Here is a 23,351-nt window from a genome sequence, read left to right as displayed (position 1 = left end):
TGGAAAGTGACTGTTGGGGATGCGCTTTGGGGCTGAAGTTTATCAGTGTGCATGCTCTGTAGTTTTTTCCCTTTTGCCATACCTATTTTCCCACACCCATGTGCCTCCCTATCCAATATCCAGAACACCGAGTATTTTGTGGCAACCGTAAACAGGAGGTGCAAAGTAATGGTTAGTGCACTGACGGGCGTAAGGCATCTTTCTGGGTAAGAGGTTATATAGTCGCCTGACAGACTCCCAAACATACGCTTGCTGACTCCGTACTGTTCCCCTATCTCCGATTGCAGGCCAATCAGAGAGACAAAACGACGCGGTTTATTCCCAGAGAATCGGGCCTGAGATTGCATGCATATGTGCTTTTTCTGGCCTCCTCCATCCTGTCTAAATATTTATAACTCGTGAGGATGTGTTGGTGAGAATTTAGCCACGTCGAGGATGGCAGCCAATCCGACAAGCCCCCATTGATTGGTTCCTGAACCCGTGGCTTGGAACCTCTGGGGTATACAGGCTTCTAGATGTTCTAGCGCATCGGATTTTGCGGGGAACCTGGTCTCGACTCCCACACACTCCGTATACGCTGTATGTCCTCCCTCTCCGTTATGTCCGGACCGAGTCCGGAGTTCAAGTCCTTTGTCAAAGCGATCCCATCCCGTTTCTTTCTTTTTTTTTTTTCTTGTGCCGCGCATCGTATGAGGTTCCTTCAAAGTTTGATCATCCATCCATTTTGCATCGGATTACCAGAGGGAATCGGTGATCTGGAGGCCCATTATTGAAAAGCCATGTGACAATAATCAAAGGCTGCCTGTAACTGCGCCATCCGTAAGAGTATTCATTTCCCGCCACGTTTCAAAGAGGAAAATGAAACCCATAACATTGTCAGCATTACTTATTCCTGATTTAGGGCGTGGATAGTCTTCGACCTGCAGGATACATTCGGCTCTTGATCTCGCGCCACTGCTTGGTTTCCCCTAAAATGACCAAGGCGGAGTTTAAATCTATCGCCGAAATCCATCCGCCTAAACGAGCTGCTCATCAGCGAAAATCGTTAACCATTCACCAGAGCTATGAAAGTCAATATTTGAATTTCCCTGTGGCCAAAAATAATGTATGGCTGCGACGCTGGGCTATTGGGCATTCATGAGGAATGGCTTGATTGCCCCGTTGTGGAGTCTGTACTAGCACTACTGCTCTGTTGCTGATAACCACCACAAGGGGTACCTTTTGCAGATGTACCCTGTACACCTGGCGAACCTATTCTGAAACAACATATCTATCTGCTTTGAAATACCGAAGCTCCGTAAATAGGGCGCGTATTGTTCTTGAAAGGTAAAAAATAGCATGTTTTGCAAATCCAACTCTTGTCTTGAAGATGAGAAATTATCATACCATAATCGCTCCACTCTGCCCTTGGTGTCTGATGGAGTTGTTCGGCGCCAATAAGCCGAAGCTGGCGACTCTAATCGCGCTTTGCCGCGACCCAACTGGTGACTCTAATTCGATTCTTCAACTCGACATATCGCCGCCCGTACATCGAGTTTCCTGCCATTGTGGCATGGCTCCAGCAGTGTGACCCTTGAATATGAGTCAGCCCTTTCATACTATTTCGCCGTGTGCAGTGACCTGGTAGCAGAACAACACGAGAATTGCCGAAGTGGGCAGTAGGACAGGGTAGATAGATATTACCATATATGTATAAATATATATCACCGTGGCCCATAGTCTACCGTGAAATAGTAATGCTATCTTGTTCTCAAGAGTCAAAGCACTCCCAGATACTCATTCCTCATTCTCCATCAACCTGCTTCAGGTTTGAATTCCTAGGTCTGGAAAACTTGGTGAACGCTCCCCAAAATCGTCATGTCATATTTTCTTCATGAGATAAAGTATCCCACAAGCACGAAAACCCACATTGGTTGGCACAATATTGATCTAATCATGACGTTGCTAGCTATATCTAGGGTGCTCTCCATTGCAACCGTTATTTTTGGAGGACAGCCAATGCAAAACCAATCATTTCTGCCCGACCATTATGGCTGTAATAATTTTGGAAGCGGGAAGTCCGTCCAACCCTCGGGTGTTTAACACTCTTCATGTAACTCCCAATTGTCATCCGCGGACCACTGTCCCTCCATTGTTCCGCAATGCCACCAGCAACATCAGTAACACACCATTCTTGATTGGCCCTTGTTTCCCGCCTCTGGACTGGGGCGATGGAAATCTTTCAGGGGGGTTAACCATCTGCCTAGCAACGTCTGCTCCCATCCGATTGGATCGCACACCACGACAAGCACCATCTGCACTATCCAAACTTCCCCGGAGCCGTCTCTCCAGCTTCCAAGGTGGCGGTTCAACGTGACGAGTTCAGGCCCCGATAGTGTGGTTTTGGTATTGAGATGGCGCTGTGGTAGGCACTGGTGGCAGCGGTAATGGCGGAATTGATTGGATATTTTACCACGCGTTCCCAAGATGGATCGCCATAGGAATCAGGTTGTCGGTATCGACTAGCAAGCGAAAGGTCTGGAGCTCTGAACGAGAGATCAGACGACTCTTCAGCAAAAAGGGTTTCTGTCATTGCTTGCTCGATGGTTGGTGTGGGAAACCATTTCCGCCGCATTACCTCTGGATGGTGATAGATTTACAGCGCGGATGCAAGCCAGTAATGAGTGGGGCTTTCAATATCCCTGGTCTATGTCGACGGACATGCACTCTGTACTCCGTAAAGTGATCGCGGTATCTTCAGCGGTCTGTCGTTGAACTATCGATGTCCCCCATTCAGTATTTTCTTTTTCGTGTTTCCATTAACGAAGCACATGGTTGTTGGTATAGGAATCACCGCCTTCAGCGGTCCGCCAGATACCCTACCTTCATACCATGGCTAAGTACAGGGGCAAGCACCAAAGAATTGTTCCGCAGGAAAGCTGGCAAATCGCCTCTCAGAAATCCTCCATGTGGGACTTCCACAAGGTGCTGAGAGAGTTCCGAGTCAATCCATGAGGCAAATCCCACTCTTCACCCTTCTCCAACCCCCAAGTCACAGCCAGGGTCCAGCCGCGGCTAACGGGGCGAAAAACCCAGGGAGTTGGTTGGCGTCCGTTCCCCTGACCTGGTGCGCGCCGTCGCTTTTAGAACTGCCTTCCCGGCTTCCGCGCGCGCTAGTCCCACTCTCCGAAGCTCCTCCCGTGGGAATGGAAAAAGGGGCAAGGTTGAGAAGTCCCCCAGCCCTTCGAGAAAACTTACACAACGCATCACAAGATGATTTTGGTTATTTGCTCGACCCCCCATCTGTATCTCTTGTTCCGTATCATATTTTCACATTTACCAGGGCTGTATCTTACCTGCCGTACTGTAAGTTCGGTATGTACTGTACGTTCCTATGTCTGTTAAATTCAAACCGATCTCACCTGGTATTGTTGTTTTATATTCATTACAGGTGTTAATGAACTTTATATCATTCTAAACTCCGTAATCTGTTTCATGATCCTCTCGGAGGATCACCAGTTTCCCAACTTGCGGCATGACCTGTTGCAATTAGTGTCCGTTCCTTGCGTTCATGTTGCAGCTGCAGAACGGAACCCTCCCTGAATAACGACTGTGTTGATAATGATTCCATACGTTGTCTCCATTAATTTTCACCCGGTACGGTTTTAGTAGTAGAGGTTGGCATTGGCATCGTTTCCAAGCCTCGCTAGTATGCCCAAAGTCGGCTAGATGAAAAGCACTCTGTGTAGATGAATCAGGCCAACACGGAGCACTTGCGGGCAGTCTCAATGATTGCTCCTGAGTGAGTGCTCAGGCAGTCAGGCTGAGAGTTCGGGGAAACAAACCTCGCCATCCTCTCTCCACCCTCGTCCCACTAACTCCTTGATAGCCTCGGTGTGGGCACCGTCCCTGTTTGGCAGAGCGAGCATCGTCAGAGAGCCTTGTCATCTGGAGGCGAAGGGACGTCCCGTCCCTTGCCCTAGCGTGTCCCAATAACCAGGTTCATGCATGATTCATCCTAACCCTGTTCCCTGGAGCCTGAACGGCAGCGTGGGGGGTTTTCGGACTGTTTCCTTCAACGAGAGATATCGTTAGATCCCACCCGGCCCCCCAGTTGGAACAACTTTGCAGCAGGACTGGGGAGATAATTTGAGTCAGGGGAACAGGGTAAACAGGATTGGAGACTTGTGGGTGGGTGCCTGAGATGCTTGAGCAAGGCTGATTTCCACAATCTCGCCTTCGGGTTGAAAGCAGAAAGTTGCTCAAAGCTTTCTTTTCACGCTTGATCAGAGCAAAATTCCCAAGACATCCGCGTAGGGTTCCTTTTCGCGATATTTTTATGCTATGATGCGTTGTGCAACTGCATCTTCTCCCGGTGGATTTGGACGCCATGGAATCAATCCCAAGCATGCCCTTTTGCTGTTGAATATGCAGCCGGCATTGTGGCATTGTGCAGGGTGACAGAACTCTTTTCAATCCTGCCAAGTAGAAACTTTGTTTCCAATGAGCGGAAGGGCTGCAAAAGAGAGAGAGAACGTTTACTTGCCAATGTATATATCGAAACTAATATCCATGTATATATATGAACATTAATCCAAGCCGATGGGAATTCACTGGTCCTTTGCAAATAAACATGCACTATGAAACGAGTAAAATTCGATATTATTACATGATAGGACAGCCAAAAAAATGTAACTAGAACCCTGATATTATATCCATCTAGAAGGAGATTTACCACCAATTTTATATCTTTGATGGATATCCAACTTCTTCGCTCAAAGGGAACAAATAAGAACTTTTGTTGTGATGACACAGGTGCTAGCTTTTGGTGGTGGATTCGGTGGAGATTTTAGTTAACTAACCTACCAAACTTGACATACATGCAGTGAAGAAAATATGTAATTTCACATCTAAAGTTTTCCCTGACATAACAGGCTCCTTCCGAAGCGTCGGTTAAGGTATTCAAAAAAACATCAGATATATATTGGTAAAAGGCTTAATCAGAACCCATCCATGTTTGGCCACCATCGACGTTACGGATTCCGATAGAAGTCTCTATACATTTATCCTACGGCAGCAAGCAATGAAGGCAGTCCGATATTCCGACTCTCCCGCCACTTGTGCGACCTCCAAGTTTCTGCCTTACATTCGAACTCCGGAGAAGAGCTATGTCTATTCCGTACGAAAATTGGGTATAAACTTGCGTGATTGTGATAGCGAACAAGTTCTCTAAGAACCAGGGCGCCGCCACAGGGGCATTGTCCCTTCTTTTCCAAGATCGTAATCCGGCCCAAGCATACGCGTGATTTGCCCATTGCTAAACAGTTTTGTGGCATGATCTGAATATGCGTTCTCATAGTGGCTCGCCGACATGAACATCAAAGGGGCGGAGGAGCATATTTTGACTCATTATTGGGGAATTGAAATATCGACCGCCCCCATGTTGACACCTGATGTCTCCTCACATTGTGTCACAGGAATCAAGGGCCGATATTTCGTCGTTGCCGCCGGAAGAGAACATTCTAGGAAAAGTGATTTGTTGATCCTGACAGCCATTTCGACATACGGTCTCTTTTTGTTCGTGCATCTTTAACTTGGGCCTGAGCTCTCAGGTACCCTATACTGTTACCTTGGAATGAGTGAAAATTGATAGCTCGTACAGTCCATTTGAATTATCAATTACGTGTACCACACTACTACCGACAACTGATGAAAGGACACTGATAAAATGACAAGTAAAATCAGATGAACAAATATTAGTACTCAAAACTGAATACAGGAACCAAAACACAAAACTAATGCCGATAATCAGTTACTGGTGCAACTATTTCAACATGTAAATATATTATTTTTCTTACGTTTCTTTTTTCTTTCTTGTTCTGAGAGGATGGGGGAAAGTCGTAATTTGAGCATAGGATCTCTTTCAGGCATTTGGAGCCTTGGAAAGGCCGAAAATTGATACAAAGCGCACGTTGACATATAGTATCATTCCCATGTAGTCAATGCCTTTCTTTCCAGATCTATTGAGACCGAGATGAATGACATCGCAGTGGTGACAAATCAACTGCTAGGTAAACGCTTGATCCAGCGTCTGTGCGAGATCCATATAATCAAATTATCAACAAAAACGACTACAGCAAAACATCCGAATTAGCAAAACCACGTATGAAGGAGTATGGCTTCGGGACAACTTGTTAACTTACCGAACGCATATATCAACGCCACAGTCGGCACGATCCACCTACTGTTCAAGTAGATTGTAAACGGTCCATCCGGTTGTACCTCTACATTCAAGTTCTTTTCAGCTGGGATGAAAAATGAGATAAACGTCACACCCGTCCCGATCAGAGTCATCAAGACAATGGACAGCATCTCGCCACGCGTCCTACGCGCTTTGCCCAACCAACGTAGAAGTGCAAGGAGCACAAGCGTCAACCCAGACCCTATGAAGAAGTATCCAAACAGTACGTAAAACTTGCTGTAAATGACCTTGTTCTTCTCCTCGAAAGTTTGACGCCCGATGTTTCCTAACCGTGGTACAGGGATGCCAAAGGCCCGCATGACCCAAAAGTATATGTCGTTGAAAAACTCTTGAATAAAGACGTATACTTGAGTATCTTCGTCGAAGGGGTTCAGGGAGAGAAGCCCTTCGTATATCGGTGTGAAATCCGGCACTGGCTCTCCGGAGTGGAGCCGCTGGTAGAGATTGATGACGATTATCCTAAGTTCGGTGACAAAAGCCTCTGCTTCGGATGGAGTTCGCGGTAAAGCCCCAGTACGTCTAAAGCCAAGAGGGCTTGAAGGGCAGCTCCCTCGATGATATGGTTGGCAATGTCCCACATAATCCATCCACGGCAACCTTCAACGGCGAGAAGTATTCCCATGTGTAATGGAAGATGCACGAGTGTCCATATTTGCGGGCGGATGCCGCTAAACCAGTTCTCGGGGATCTGGTCAGAGTATATTGTATAGATGAAATACTACACCATATATATGTTAGGAAACTTGGTAAAAGGTTATCTTCCGTGCTAGGAGCTTACAATAACAAAGAAGTAACTTATCATAAGGCCAATTGACGTGCTGGTAATATCTCTTATATCTTGGGCAACTCTGGTGGCCTGTATTTGCATCAGCTACTCGCTCCCTGGCAAGAAGAGGGGGGAACTTACCGCTCTGGTCATCCCAACAAAGCCTATTCCGAGGATAATCAATGTCATGGACTTAAATCTTTGGACGATAGCAGTCTCCTTGAACCTAAGCACTTCCCAAAACCTTGATATAGATACCATAAATATTGCCTCCACGGCCCCAATCACATACCATGCAACGAAGGCAAGGTTCCCGCTAGATCTTATTGCAGCAAATGCGAGACCCATGTACGACATTGCAGTAACAAAGAGTGCACCAATAACCATCAGAATTGGAAGAACTGCACGTTTTTCTCCTCTTATATACCATAAGATGGAGCCATACTGAAGAACCAGGATAAATCGCGATGACATAAGAACGAAGCTAGTGTTCTGGTACTGATTCGTCCTTGTCGTGGGGCTTGATGAATCGAAATTAGGTCCCAGAATAATGAACGCGCATACAACCCCCAAATGCAGGATTTTGAATAGCCGTGACAGGACGGAGTCGGTATAGAATCGAAGATCGAAAAACGTAGTCTGGACCCAGACGAACCACAGCAACGAAATGTAGCCGGCATACGCTTTTAGGCCTATTCGAATGCACGTTAACGTCCATCCTGGATATGTATGGTTAAACTGTTTGATGACTGGGAATACAAACCTCCAGTATTATTTATCTCATGTGTCAGTGTGAAGCCTGCCAGATTGGCGGCAAAGAACAGGTCATAGAATAGGTCAACTAGCAAAGTATTGGGCTTTTTGAAAACAGAAGAGTTTGTTTTGTCGGGAGCCCCCTTCTGTATATCCTCTATAGTTTCTGTAGATGTGTCCACTTTAGAGATGGATTCTAGGACGATTTCCTCATCCTGAGCTTGGACCCCTAGGGACACTGGATTGGAGATCCAAGGCAAGGGCGCTCTTCTCTCCATCTCCGGGTCGTCTTTTTGAAAGATGTTTTTGAACTTCATGATTGCAACGGATTTAACAGGGATGTTGATTCCTATTCGACGACATTAATCCAAAGGAATAGAGTAACCATGAAGAGGCCTTGGTGACAGAATCAGTTCGGAGTAGGAGTGGATGGTCTGATATATCTACCCTCCTGTGCACTTTGTACCGTGGTAAATAGCTTAGACAGGATATGGAACGGGCGAGAATATTATATATAGGATAATCGACGGGGCAATATTTTTGTCCAGTAGGATTACCTCTAATCTTGCCTTTGGGCGCTTTGACTACGGACTTTTCACCCAAGCTTGATCGTGACGATCTCCTTGTTGGAAAGCCAAGATTAAGTAGCATACAGTGTTCCATTAAGCCTGAAGGTGGGGGATCCATTTTTCATGATATCCCATAGAAACATGATACCAATTGTCCTTATAGTATGAATTGTCCTATTTTTTGATAGCTACTCACTAGTCAACTAACTTATGGGGAAATGTTGACGTAATTGGGGTCAGCCTTGGCAACTTTTTAGGCTCAAATTAGGGTTATTTTTAGCTGAAAAGCTTAACTTTAACCTAGTTACAAAGTCCAAGCGAGAAATGATTGATGATTAGTATATATAACTTGAAGCCCAAATCAAGTTGGCACTTCCGAGAATATGCAACTAGATGCAGGTAACTACTAAGAAGAGATGCAAATAGAAAAATCATTTGTCCGCATCCTCAAGGATGTGAAAATTGCATTTCATTTTCATCAACTTGTTTTGACACACTAGTAGCTGTTGGAGCTTATCTCGTCTGGAGAAGTACATATTTTAGCTTTCTTTTCTTTTTTTTGCCGACCATTTCGGCCTGGCTCAAGAGCTAATAGCGGCTCGCCCGAAGACGACCCTCATGGCAAGTTATTGTCTTCACTACCACGGGACAGCTTCATGACTCTTCCAAGCACGGATATTTTTGGGAGTAAGTCGATGTGCTTTCACTGTCTATGGGCTAATACGGAATCCATATCAAGTCAACGCCATTGATAGGCTGCCCAACTCCGCACCAGACACACACACATGACCTTCTATCCACTCTTCACAGAGAAGAATTCCTTTTGTTGCCCCCTCCGCAAAAACCCTCTCTCTACACCCCTTCTCCCATCACCGCCACCAAGTAGAAGCTCAGCTTTAATGCAAATAGGAGATAAAAATAGGTTTTCAACACAGGGACACGGCGAAAACGCATTGACCTATTCGAGAAGGCAAAGATATGAAAAATAAGGAATTACAGATAATAGATAGCGCGCCATTGCCATCTCGTTAACTTTGCACGCTCGGACTGTCAATCTCTGACAAATCTTCGGCCGCTATCGAAAGTGTCACCGTCGCAGGCGTGAGTTTGTATATCGGTCACAAGGACCACAAGCTGGGAGGAAACAAGCTATTCAAAGGAGCTGGCAAATACGAGGATTAGTCCCCGCCGTCATTTATCTTTTATTTATTCTCCCTCCCGAAAAAAAAAAAAAAAAAAAAAAAAAAAAAAAAAGAAACGAGAGCATAGAACAGTTAGATATATTTGTCGCGGCCTGGGTTAAGAGAGTTGGGTTTTGCTAATTGTTGTACACCCATCTCCCCCTTTGAATCCTCTCTCGCTGGCCTTGGTTATGGCATAAAAGTGGGGGAGCAGTGATGTCATGTTGGATGTTTTCCAGTACATGCAAAATAAGGTGCGCCCACATTTCCGCTGTGTATTCGCGGGATGATGCGCGCTTTACTTCAGGTGCGATGGAGGTGAAATGTAAAATGAAAATTACGAGGTGCTTGTGTATATGCGTATGAATGTTTACATACGGCACGGCGCGTCATGTATCTCTTATTCATGAACGAACGACTGTAAAACAATCCTTCCCCGTATAAACCACTAAGATTCAATATTCTTGACAATATCGACGCGTTAAAAAGCAAAAACAACAACAATAAGAACCATAACACGGGCTCGGGGATCTCGGGACGGGTCCCGACGATTAAAACCCGACTGTCCGGTATATTGAGGTGTAAAAGAAGCAAATGAAAATAAAAAATAGGGGGTAAGAAAGAAAAAGAAAAGGAGAGAGATGGGGGGGGGAAAGTTGATGCATGAGGCTGCAAGGCACATCATCATCAATAGCCACCCCAGCACCCCTGCTGTAGTATAACGTGTAAGCCTACAGCTCCCTCTTATCCGCCCATTTCTGCAGTGCGTGTTGTGTTAAGATATGATTCACACTGCATCACTCGCGCATCTGACCGTTTGGGTTTTGTGGCTGTTGACGTCTCGGGCTCCGACTCCTATCCAGTGTTCAGTGTTCAGTGTCCAACGCCCAGCGCCCCCTTTCTACTGCCAGGGGCGAAGATCCGGACCCAGGTGGTGCGGAAGACAAAAATGATTGGGGGGGGGGGGAAACAAAAAGTTGCTTTGAGTCGAAATTCCTCAAAAGGAAAAATTTGTTCATTCGGCCTTGTCTTGGAAATGTGATAGATAGGTGAATATTCATTTTTTATGACTTAGTTGACCAGTAGGAACGCTTTGGTCTCTTTCCCCGTAACCTATTTTTTTGTTTTTCTCCCACGCAAAATTAAAAAAGCCCTAATTTTTTTTTTGGTTTTCATGCAAACAAAGGACAGAAAATCAAAAGAACAATGATGCTGCGTGAAAAGGACAAAATTCCGGACGAAAACAAAGAGGTTTTTTCTAGCCCTAGCCCTCGCATATCTGTCCAGCCAGGAGAAATTTAATTTGCAGCTGTACCTGGAAAACGGGTATGAAACATCCAATGGTCTGAGGTCTTGATGAGCACATACGAGCCAATAGGGCATCACAGCTTGAGTTGATTTCCCTGATGAGGAGGTTCAAATTAAAAAGGAGAATTCTGATGCGACTGCGATTGGTCTGCGAGAGGGTGCTGAGTCAACTTGGTGCCAAGTTAAGTTAGTTAACTGGTTACCAGATACGGCGGGGGTTTTTTTTATTGTCCCCTTCACCTATCACAGCATGAACACTATCCTCTCCTTTCTTTCTTCCCATGGATATTGTTGGTCTTGTTGAATTGCCAGCCAGCTAGGCCATTGACTGGCGAATTCTTTGTGAAAGTTCTGAGAGATTTAGACTGTGTTATGTTGTATTATTTCCTGTATGAACCGGGAATCAGTTGACTCCGTCCACGAAAGAGCAGCCGGAGAGCTCTGGAGCGGTATTCCTAGCGAGATACTGGCACTCTGCGGGTTGGTTGGTGACAATCACAGACATCGGCACATTTACTGGCGATCATCCCTGGCGGAAATAATCTGCCCGCCTGCTAGCCTAGACACTGCCATGTCGTGTGGTGGATCGGCGAGACCGCCAGAGAACTTCAAAATCCACATGGCCCCTTGGCCCCTTGGATGCTGGCAGGGTCAGAATAAGAATATTCCGTTGTGGTCATTGTCAGCGTAACTCTGAACCCGACGCTCATTCCCCCTCATCCAAGAGCTTGTCACCTCGCAGCTCACAACGGTCAGGTGACGAAACGTCAGGGTCTGGCCCCGTGTCAAGCCGACTTTTAATCACGTGATATGCGGTGTGTCCCGATATTCCCCGGTCGGCACCCAGGCAAACCACGTGTCGGATTAGCCGGCGGGCATAGCCGCGCGGCGCCGGTTCCGAACTTGGGCACCAAGGCCCAGGCCCTTGCAAGACGGTGACTGGGTGCCGAGGCTATCTATCTTTTTGTCGCCTTGAGCCTCTCCAGCTTCAACATTGCCGTGTCCGCTTGTCTCCGAACATCGACGGAGAAAACACAGAGGAACGTACATTCTAAAAGAGCCGGAAAGGAAGAAAAGTGGAGGAGGGGCTGTCATTCTTGACCCTCTTAAGGTCTCATCGCGACCTCCGCTTTGCTGAGAGCGTCCTAGTATGCCAGTATTTCCGAGCATATGTTGATTGTTGATGCTGCAGCCGTTGTTCTTCAAGGCGTAACTCGCTGGTGGAATGACAGCCGCCAACCAACGTTTGTCGGGTGCCGGAGCACTCTGCTCCTGAGAAGCCGCAGCAAAGAATTCTCAGTTATTGATCTCCGTCACCCCTCGCCTGAGCGTGACGGGATTTGGGATTCACCTCCCTTGATATGATATGATTAGCGTTCCATAAAACATCCTTTTCGTATCGACAAACTCTCTGGAAATACGAATACATGCCTATTACAGACTGATATGTGTATTTATTGGTATTAATATTTCAACAATTAACAATTAACAGTAATCCGGACTCCATGGTGACGAGGGAACATCCTAATGTTGCTCCTCCCTCGCCCCGGATCGTCGTTCTTCTTCTAGTGAGCTTTTTTCTTCTTTTTTTCTTTTCTTTTCCTTTCTTTTTTTTTAAACCATGCATCCATCATTTCCCAAAGCGTTTGGAGCTTCCAGGGTAAGGGATTAGGCGATCCCACCAAGGGTGGGTTGATTGATTGACAGGGTTAAAGCAGGAGAGGATGGAGCGAACCCAACGCCATTTCGCAGTCCAACAACTCGCCAGCTTCCATCACCCCGAGAGTGGTTGTGGGAAGAGTTCTCCGTAGAAACAAGATCGTAGGAAGATAGTAATAACAATTAAGAGCGGAGCTGCGTGAGCACTGGGACCTAGCCGAAGCTGGAAGGTAGGATTCATATCGGTTCCTTGCAGATGGAGGTGGTCAAACCTAAATCCCCCCCGTTTTGACTGGTGTCATGCGGTGTGCTTGGTGGTTTCATCCTCCACTTCGGCTGCTCGTGGTTGATGTTTATCCTTATTTCTGTGGGGGAATTCTTCACAGGACAAAGGCTTGAAAATATCACCCTCTCCTCAACGTCCATACCTACGCAGCACCTCACTAGCTTTCATGAACTACTGAACCATGCATGGTGTTACTTATTATGGCTGTAACCCCTCCCTGTCGTAAAACAGAACCAGCTGTATTTTCCCCGGGATGATGGACAAAAGAAATAGCCGCGCTCAATCCGACATCCTAGCAACGATACGAAAACTTGAAATAATTAGTCTTGCTCGAGGGCATCGTACTGTACAATCTTGCATGGGTGAACATTATTTCCCACATGGCAAAAGGAATAATAAATAAAAAAAAAAAAAAAAAAAAAAAAAAAAAAAATTATAAACCTTGGAAACGAATAACAAAAAGTGGGGGAGATACCCTCCATCCCCAAGTCTTCGGACAAATACTTGTATCTCAGGAACTGAAAGTGGGGAGAGGTGAGAATTTGCTGTGCTAGCACTAAACATCGCGTATATTGCGTACTCCGTACGCTGCGTACAACCCTAAAGGAGCCCAATCACTAACTCACTCGAGATGTAGGGTTACTCTGTACATATGCATTTCGACATGGGGTTTTATCCCTGATCGCTGGCGCTCGTGAAAGCGCAGATCTCGTCATTGATCAATAGAATTGTCTTGATTTCTTAGTTCTTACCCAGGATTTTCCCCAATCCTTGCTCGGCTATTGCATAGAGTGCTAGCAGTCAGCCTGTCGGGATAAAGTCGCCAAGCTCGCTACAACGGGTGTCGGGTGGAGGTATGAAATCCGCACCTCCGCTCCCAGCCGCGCTGATTGTCCCCGTGGCTAATGTTCTGGAAAGGGGGTAGAAGGATAACAAGATACGTTTAGCTCGTCAGCCGCGCCGTTACAAGTATTTGGGTGGGACTTGGGAGGCGCGCTGATGGGGGAAGTATCATGGGTATCGATGAATTTTTTTTTTTTTTTTTTTGTTATCGGCATGGGTCATCCTGGTTGTGAGGCCTGTTTCCACATGGGTCGGCATTCAACTGTATTTTTTTTTTTTCTTTTTTTTTCTTCTTTTCTTTCGGCCATCCTTACTTGACTTTTGCTTCGTCTAAATTCCCGAAACATAAACGACCCTTGGGAACGCGTGACAGCGCGAGGAGTAGGAGGAGGAGGAGGAGGGCGATAGGAGGATAAGCTGGCCAACGCAGGGGTCAGCAGTTGGCAGTTGTGCATGTCAGCTCGACATCAATCGATCAATCAATCAATTAATCAATGACCGATAGATAGCTACGGACGTCTATTTGATTTCTATCCATAGCGCTCCATATTGCCGTCCACATCACAAGGGCAAGGACAACCGCATAGAGCCGTTGTCTTTCGCCTTTTGTTACATTGATTCAATCATAAGAACGGCCCCAAAGAAGTTCACCCGTGTCATGACCTTCTTGTCCGTTATTGTCCATTCTGTGCCAGTCAGGTCGGAGGCCGTGTTTTCCTCCAAAGTTTTCTCTGTGGTGCGTGACCTGATACGCCCAGCCAATGATGAACAACATGTGATATGCAGTTGAATAGGCGGTGAAACTCCCTTCTCCGCAAACGCCAACCCAGGCGTATTGATCATTATGTTCTTAAACCCGTTATTTCCTCTCGGCAGCACCCGGAGGTCAAGCTTTCGAGCCGTCAAGAAACACATGAATTAGGGAAAACTCCCGAGCAAAATCCACGCCCTGATCACGCCTCTCAGCGCGACGCGACCGCCACAGAAAAAAAAGAAAAGCTGGCGCCGCGCTTGGAGGATGCATATATCCTTCGGACACGGGACAGAAAACGTATTTATTTATTTATATACGGATATACTTCGTTAGAGTACGGAGTACTCCCTAGATAGATGGTCATGCCGTTCGCTGACGTGCCAGTTGGTGACCCTCAACTGAAGAGATTTAGATCGTCGATCGGTTGATTTGCCGCTGTGCAGTAGGAGCTACATGACAACGGTGTTGGGCCCCTGAAAGGCGAACGGCTGGGTTTTGATCTCTACCGTGTCCATCAATCATTCAATTCAATCAATCAATCAGTCACCAACCATCAATGACAAACCCGGTATTCGTGGTGATGGTGGCGTCAAAACGGTACTAGCAGTAGTTAACGTTGTGGCTGTTCATCCGACATTGTTCCCGCCGTCACATCGACGCCGACCATCGCACATACCACATAGAGTGTGATGTGTGGATGGATGGCGCCATGCTGGAGCTCTCAGCATTGGAATAAAAAGTGATGAGTGATCAGTGATCACTCGAGAGAGAATAAAATAGAGAGGGATAGAACTTCCTGACGCATTTTATTCGCCAGTGAGAATCATGACTAGTGAGTGAGCGATCGTTGCAAGACTCAAAAAGGAGCGAGAAAAAGAGATACAAAGTTTTTCTTTTTACTTTTTCTCTCTCTCCGACAAGCCACTACATTCTCACCACATAACTTATCAAAAGCAAGTAAAAAAATTATAAAATAAACTAGGGTGATAATACTTAAATATCAGCCTATCATCCCCCTCCCTCGGCTATAAAATACCCTCTTGGACTCCCTTTTGGACATACTGTAACTCCAGCATCCAGGGTCGGGGATTAGAATTCCATTATCCGAAGCCTTCGTCCTTGAGGACGGCGGGCCGGCGCCGTTAGGTGATGGCATGTTTGATCGGCAACCGCCTGGCCACGAAACATGTTCAGTCGATATGTGCCACATGGAGTCATGGTTCCTGGCGGCGAGAGCATGACCGCGCCCGCGGGGTTTTGATTGGGTGTCAATGCTGGAATTTTTATTTAGTTTTCATTCCTGCTTCCGATTGAAGAGGGGAGAGAGAGACGGAACGCGATTTGGCAGTATTCCAGCCAGCCAGGTTCGCTGGAGACTTCCGAGTTCTAGGCCATCCATCCACCTTCCCCGCGTTTCTAAAATATATATGAATATATAAATAAATGTATAAATATAAATAAAATAAAATAACATAAAACAATACAATGAAAAGCTATCCTTGCTCACAGTTGTTTAGTTGAAATATAGATAAAATAAAATATAAAATAATAATTATAATTACGGCGTAAGGCATGCCTTACCTAAATGGTTGCTGATGCCACGTGATCGTACCTCTTTGAGCAGTGTTGCGTTATCTCAGTAAATCAGCTGTCAAGGAGCTTACACTAAATCTAAATGAAACATTCTCAGCAAACTCTTCATGAAGTGTCTGAGAAAAAACAGTTTCAGTTTGTTAGCAATATGAGAACAATTTGTTTCAATCAAAATGTTTGAAATAGAATCATTATACAATCTCATTTATAAATCATTTTTCTATTATCTTGAAAAATTATTTTTCAATTTTCTATTAATTGAATTAATTTTTATCTGAAAATATTTATATTGGAGTATGAAATATTGTATTGAAAACTGTTACTCTGTTTTTGAATATGGGAATGATTTATTAATTTTTCAATCATGATTATATTCAGTTACTCAATATTTGAATCTTGTCATTAAAATATATATTCAATTATTAATTGTTTTAATCAAAGCGTTGAGAGTATTTTCTGAAAATATCAGATAATTTCTGACAATTTCTGATAATTTCTGATAACTTTATATAATTCAATCATTTCATATAACACATTAACTTTGACAATATTTAAAATCTTTCAACAATTTCTGAATCAATCATATAACATTTTTTTTGACAACTGAGTTAGACAACTCTACTGAATATGATCAAGATGAATTAAAGAAAATATAAAAATCAGCAACAATAACAGCTTTAAAAGATATTATTAAAATAAATATTTTTAATGAAAATTGAAAATATATTACAAATTGTTATGAGCTATATTGAATCTGAAAGTATTGATAAGCAACAGAATGTTGTTAAGTATTGTTTTTAATGAATTTTTCAAAACTCACATTCAGATTCTAAGTATACTCTTCAACTGTATATAGAACAGGTTCATATACTTCAATGCATGATATATGAATATAATGACATTTTATTCATTGTCAGAATTGAATATGAAAAGAGTTTTATTTTTCAATTTTATACAATTCTAACAAAAAAGATATTTATTCAACTGATTTCTCTAAGCGGATTTGATGATTAGTGAGTGGGTAATGTAATTTGATTTTTCTTTATCAATTCTTATCTGATCAATATCCCCGGTGGCTGAATAGGTAATGCGGCCATCAGATAGCGCCTTGATATGATATCTTCAGATGAATCTATTATCTGATTTAATTTATTATTTCTGAATTAAAAATCTATATTATGAGTATCAAATTTTATCTTTCATTAATTTTTTTATATTTCTGTTATATTTTTAATATCATTCAACACTAAGCATTCCTTTTATATAACTAACTCTTATCTGTATTTAACATTACACAAAAACTCATCATAAGCACTGCTTGCATATGAGTATAACGGAAGAATAATAATAATAATAATCAAATAAATAATTTACATTTTCAGAAAAAATGACACATAATATAGAATTTAATATCTTGAATAAACTGAGAGATTTAAAAATCAATTTCTGTTCAGATATTAAAAGTAAATGCATTGATGTATACATCTTCAATAAACTGAAGATATTGTAAATAATTAAATTGTTGAATAATAGTATTGATATCTTCTGAATGTTCGTGATTAACAATTGAATAATCTTGATATTGCATGGCTGTATAAAATAGTGTAACACTTTGAGATGCAAAGCTTTGGGAAATCATTGATTCAAAAAAGTAATATTTGAGATTGATGAAAGTTATAAGATTTTGATTTCAATAAATAAAATCAGATTGAATACAATGATGAGCCTCTTCAGAGAGCTCTGCTTCAAAATGAGTATGAATGATAATTGAAAGTAGATTTAATTATTATTATTATTATTCTTCCATTATACTCGTATGCAAGCAGTGCTTATGACGAGTCCTTATGTAATGTTAAATACAGGCAAGAGTTGGTTATATAGGAGGAATGCTTAGTGTTAAATGACGCCAAGAATATAACAGAAACATAGGAAAATTAATGAAAGACAGGATTTGGTACTCGCGATACAGGTTTCCAGCCCAGAAATAATAAGCTAAATCAGGTAATAGGCCCGCCCGAAGGTACCTACTTGGCAAGTTCACATCCCTTTATTTCAGGAGCTGAGAAGTTGGCTCCGGATATAATGTTGTCCCCTTGTGGGTTTCGAACCCACGCGCCTTGGGTCCCCACGCCAAGGCGCTGCCTGGTGGCCGCATTACCTATTCGGCCACCGGGGGAGAAATGAGTTGAAAATACGGTATGATTTCTTGATAAATCAAAATAATCATTAAATATTTTTTTATAAACTTTTATAGTTTCTGCAATAGTACTTTCATTTTCAAAAAGAGTTTTCAACTGTTGAAAACACATTCTATATATAGAAATTATATTAAGAGCAGATATTTGAGATAGTAAATCATCTGCAATATTGAAAACACTTTTAATTTTCTCATCATTAATTTTTTAAATAGCATCAGAAATAAGACACAATGTTATTTTTTTTTTTGGGAAATTTATAATCATTATCTGCTACATCAGATGCATCAATGATCTTTTTAAATATTAAAGATTTTGTGAAATCATACATGATTTGAGTTAGATCAAATTCTGAAATTGCAAAGGAAATAATCACAACAACAGTAATTACTGCAGTTATAAAATCATTTTATTTAATTATTTTATTTTATATAGTCTTCTTGAAATTTATATTGTTGTAAATTATAACAGCTTGAAAATCTTTGACAAATTGCTAAAGTTTAATCTAACAGTAAAAATTAATTAAATGATTGATTCAGAAGTTGATAAAAATTTAAAGAATATATCAAAAAATGATAAAGATTATCAATTTTTATTAAAAGTTTGAAAAGTTAAATAAAAATATTAATAAATTAAGAATATCAAGTCATACTTTCTTCTGTTTAACAATTTTCATCATCAATTTATTTCTCATTATATAACTGTGACAGAGTTTAAAGTCAGAAATGATTTTTATCATTTATTGTTTTATTTTTGAGTTATGAACATATGCAGAGAGAATAAAGCTGAAGAAGTTCAAATTTTTCAAAAAATATAAATGATATATAATATTTATAATAATAAATAATTATTTAATAAATATTGTTTCATCTGAGTTTCATTCATAGCTCTTTCAATTGATGTGTTTATTTTTTAAAACAGAAATAAATAAATTAAATCAGATTGATGTATTGATTTGAATGATCTGAAAAGCAGTTTAAAAATCATGAGTATTCAGATCAGAATCATGATTGAATTTTATAAAAAATGAAATATTAATAAAATATTTCAATTTTTATTTAAATAAATTAATATAATATTGATTATTATTGAATATTTCTGCTTTTGAAAATGTTGAATATAATACTTTTCACTGCTTTGCAGATGTGCTGTATCATTGATAAGTTAAAATATTCAGATTTTTAATTTACAATGAACCAACCTTCCACCTCCATCCGAGAAAAATGAAATAGTAATCGCTGAGAAAACAATGGAACTTTAAAATAAATCGTGGTATTTCTACGGAGTATAAAAGAGTACTAGTATCGATAATGGCGGTGCTACTCTCTGATCAAAACTGTAAGCGCAGGGTTGCCAATTTTAGTCAACACGAGATAGCCTGGTGGAGCGGGGGACAGGCTCTCTTTTTTTTGGGTTTCTTTTTTTATTCGTTGAAACGCTGGTTGGATCCGTCGTGGAAAACTTTTCAACATGACAAGCAGAAATAAAAATATGCTTTGGTTTGGGAGCTTTTCTATCGCATCGACAGAAAATCCCAGCGTTGTACCCTACAAATATAAATATTTGCATCTACACCGGAGCCATGTGATGTTGGTATGGTACCGACCTCTCTTGGCAAGCCCAACATCCATCGAATAGGAAGGTAGCGGTCTCCACTAGATATATATTCTTGAGTGCTTACTATTAAGGAAAGATACCGCTCCTGGCACATCCCTGCACTCGGCATTTGGCTCTTGGCGATGGCCGACGCGCGATGGAACTTGAAACCTTGAGCCATGATTCATTCAAGGCTGAGGAGGAGCCGCCTTCGGCATTTATGAATCTGTCCGTGTAGGGGGGGAACCGTACATATCCACATATCCCCTGTGCGGCTGCGATGAAAATCCGGGGTACTGAAGGGACGGCGATGGTAATCATATTTGTGTCACCATCATTTATGGAGTGAATTATCATATCAACAGGGTTGTTTGACACACACGCACACACGCACACACGCACACACGCACACACGTACACAACACAGGAGTTTGAAGTTCAGTTTGTGTTGGCGCTAGTTTCAAATTTTTTCAGAGGAGAAGAGGGGGAAGAGGAAGACGAAGGAAAGCCTGTGCTTTTAAATTTTTGATATTTCGGCGATCGTGACACAAGGAAGAAGGGGAGCCCCAGTGAGTTTGCTGAAACACAGACTATTACTACTAATATGACCCTTTTAACAAGTTGGCACGGAGTGGGCGACGGGTTGGTTGAAAGAAACAGTAATAACACGATTCCATGCTGTTCACCTCTTTGATGGGTTAGGTCATCTATGGACCTTTATCGATGGAAAAAATCTACCGCCTGAATGATGCTTGGTTGAGTAATGTTATCAATACTCCTAACTAGTATATACAATAATTTTCTGTTTGGTTGGATGGGATGATGTGGCCTTTGTTGTGGTCTGTTTCATCATCAAGCAACAATGCATGATTCATGATGCTTTTTCGACCCCGGCTCGAGATCTGACATTTTTGCGGGGAAGGGAGGTGCGGGCTGCGAAGAAAAGGGACTTTGCTTTTCTTGAAGGCGAAAGATAAGGTGCGCGAGCAAGGCTTTGGCCTGTTCAATGTCGTCCCCGAGTTTCTTATTTGGGCAATCTGGGGGAAACCTGCTTATCCACGAAAGGCGGAGGGATCGTGCATTTGCTCCTGCGTACGCAGCTTTGTGAGATTACTTCCTGTCAGTTACCCCGTAGTTCAGTACTAACGAACGAACAAACGAACAAACGAACAAACGGGGGGGTTCCTGGCTTGCTTTGTCTGTTTGTCTGCCCTTCACCCACTTCACTCCCTGCATCCATAGTATCCATGCAGGACGAGATATCTATCCAGTGACAGAACAGTGAGAGACAAAGCTAGGATCGAGCCCTGCGTTCCTGACTGACTGACTGACTTGACCGAACAGCCACTCGGCCCACAGCCACTCGCGCTTGATTTTGATTGATGATATAATGGCCCAGGGGATCGCGATTGTGATCAGGGAACAGGGTCAAATAAATAAAATGATGATACAGAGACATTTACAGTACATATACCATGAAGGTAGTTAGTTAGGATCCTCTATAACCACTCTACAAGATCGTTAAGCACCAATAGGATTCTTCCCTTTGGGCCTATTTTTCGGTGCTCGGGTGCGGGTTTAATGGTCCGAGGTCGCGCGAGTGTTTTTGATTTTTTTAAAAGTTAATAAGTGTGATGGCCGTTTCTCAGGATTCGGAAATTAGGGGTTCCCGGCCGGGGAAAAAATGGGCGGTTTCACCCGCATGCGGCTTCCCTTTTTTTGTCCCTTTTTTTCCCTTTTTTTTTGAAGGGGGGAAATAGTTGGTTAGTTTTTTCCCCTGTTTCCCCCCCCCCCCCCCCCCCCCCCTTTTCCCCTTGCTAATTATACTTTGATGGTCTTCCGTATGAGGTTTTAATGAGTTTGTTTTGGGTTTTGAAATCCGGGGTGATGAATGGATCAAAGAATGAAAAAAGAAAAAAAGAAATAAAGGGCGAGAAAGAAAGCAAAACCCGCGAAAGAAAGGAACCTCTCTGGCGGGTTCAGCCCGATCCGGAATGGGGGAAATGTCAATGCTTTGTCCATGGAGAAAATTGCAAATTGGGGATTTTGGCTTTTATTGCCTTTTTGCCTTTGGCCATGTGAGCCGGCCCTGACTCCTGAGTCCTGGAGCTCTCTCAGCTGGGCGTCTAGACCTGAATCCGGGCCCCCACATCCCCCGTTCCGCCAGTTTGGGAATGAGATGTCATAAATGATGATACGGTTACGTGGAATGGGGTATGGTGAGACCTGTAACCTCTCCCCATCAGGCTACCCGAGGAACAGTAAGCTGTTCCTCGGCCGGGTTCTGTGCTTCCCTGGCGAGATTGTGATTTCAGTCCACTGATTCGGGTACTTGGGGGAGCTGGGGCCAGGGGGACCAGCAAGGGCCAGAAGTACATACATGCAAACTATGTATTCATGTATGTACTGTACACACAAGGACCGAGTCTTGTTTGCAATAACCAACGTGTTTGGACGCGGTTATAATATTGCGTATTGAAATACTGGTACCTGCCATCCCAAATACGATACATAAATACCAGCAACCTTGTATATATTTGACATGCCATATATATTTAATACAGTATCAGTAATTATTTAGTAGAGTTGCTTTTTTTACCGCCTCGTGATCTCCGGTACAAGCTGGAGTCGAGGGAACGGGAAACGGGGAACCTGCGGATGAGGCAATAGGGTGTGTAGGAACAAACCGGAATCGAGCCAGTGTTTTTGTTTCCTTTTTTCGGCCCTGTGAGGATTTCCTGGCTTGGATTAGGATTTTGTGGGGCGTATTTCCAAACGAAGGCCACGTAATGATAATTCCATGATCATGACCGTCCGTTGGTATGGTTTTCCTTTCTTTTTTTACTTTTCTTTGATTGGGACCAGAGTCCAAACGCCCTGTTTTTTGTGGGGAAGCTGATGGCTGGTTGTCTGCAACAACACCCCGTGACCTGCAGACTGTAATTTATGTATTTATGTATTTTATGTATTTATGTCCTGCCCGTATTCTTTGTATTCTTGGATTTTGATTGTTCGGCGCGTTTGTAATCTAACCATACGTGCGATACGTGCGTGATCACGCAGCGAAACAACGATCGATCATTACCAGCCCAGCGCATGTACCCGGTACTTTGCCCAGTAGTTACAAGAGCACAGTCCAGAGTTGCGGTGTTCGCTGTCGCTGTCTCCCCCTGGATCCTGGCTGCCCCAGTCGTCGTCTGGCATATCACTTCTGGTCTACAAATATCCTATCTCTACCCGCGAAAATCCCCCCCCCAAAAAAAAATAAGAAATCTACCACACTAATCCACCCTCCGCTTTCTACCATACATAATACTTCTAATCAATTTATCTTTATTTTTTTGATTCCGGCTTTAGTTCCTGGATCGAATCATAAATATTATTCAGTTTACTCAACCTCGTCGCCTCCGAATTCCTACCGTGTCCAAGTCTCCTGCCTCCGCTCTACCGAATTGTGTTCTTCGGCCACGAGTAATTCCCGAGAAACTAACTTTTGCCATAAATAACCGCGGCCTCCCACTGCCACCTGTTCAGCTACCACTACCACCGCTATGGCACCATACGATATAGCCATACGTTCGTTATTTCTACACTACAATTAATACTC

The 23,351-nt window shown here is 43.0% G+C and overlaps 2 protein-coding genes across 2 annotated transcripts; both read right to left on the bottom strand.

The window, feature by feature from the left end:
• Positions 1–6,039: 6,039 nt before the first annotated feature.
• On the bottom strand, positions 6,040–8,077 carry HCAG_05696 (predicted protein; the record flags this gene model as incomplete). The annotated part of the gene is made up of 6 exons (XM_001538041.1): positions 6,040–6,110; positions 6,183–6,675; positions 6,759–6,959; positions 7,020–7,097; positions 7,149–7,699; positions 7,771–8,077. 6 exons carry the CDS (start codon positions 8,075–8,077, stop codon positions 6,040–6,042), a joined length of 1,701 nt encoding a protein of 566 aa, XP_001538091.1.
• An 11,494-nt stretch (positions 8,078–19,571) lies between these two features.
• HCAG_05695 (predicted protein) lies at positions 19,572–20,065 on the bottom strand (the record flags this gene model as incomplete). Its single annotated transcript, XM_001538040.1, has 3 exons — positions 19,572–19,609; positions 19,755–19,803; positions 19,997–20,065. 3 exons carry the CDS (start codon positions 20,063–20,065, stop codon positions 19,572–19,574), a joined length of 156 nt encoding a protein of 51 aa, XP_001538090.1.
• Between the last annotated feature and the right edge of the window lie 3,286 nt (positions 20,066–23,351).

This window comes from Histoplasma capsulatum, genomic scaffold, assembly GCF_000149585.1.
Source record: "Histoplasma capsulatum NAm1 scaffold_7 genomic scaffold, whole genome shotgun sequence".
Lineage (NCBI taxonomy): Eukaryota > Fungi > Ascomycota > Eurotiomycetes > Onygenales > Ajellomycetaceae > Histoplasma > Histoplasma mississippiense.
Note: the sequence above shows the minus strand (reverse complement) of the source record. Positions and strands in the feature narration are given on the sequence as shown.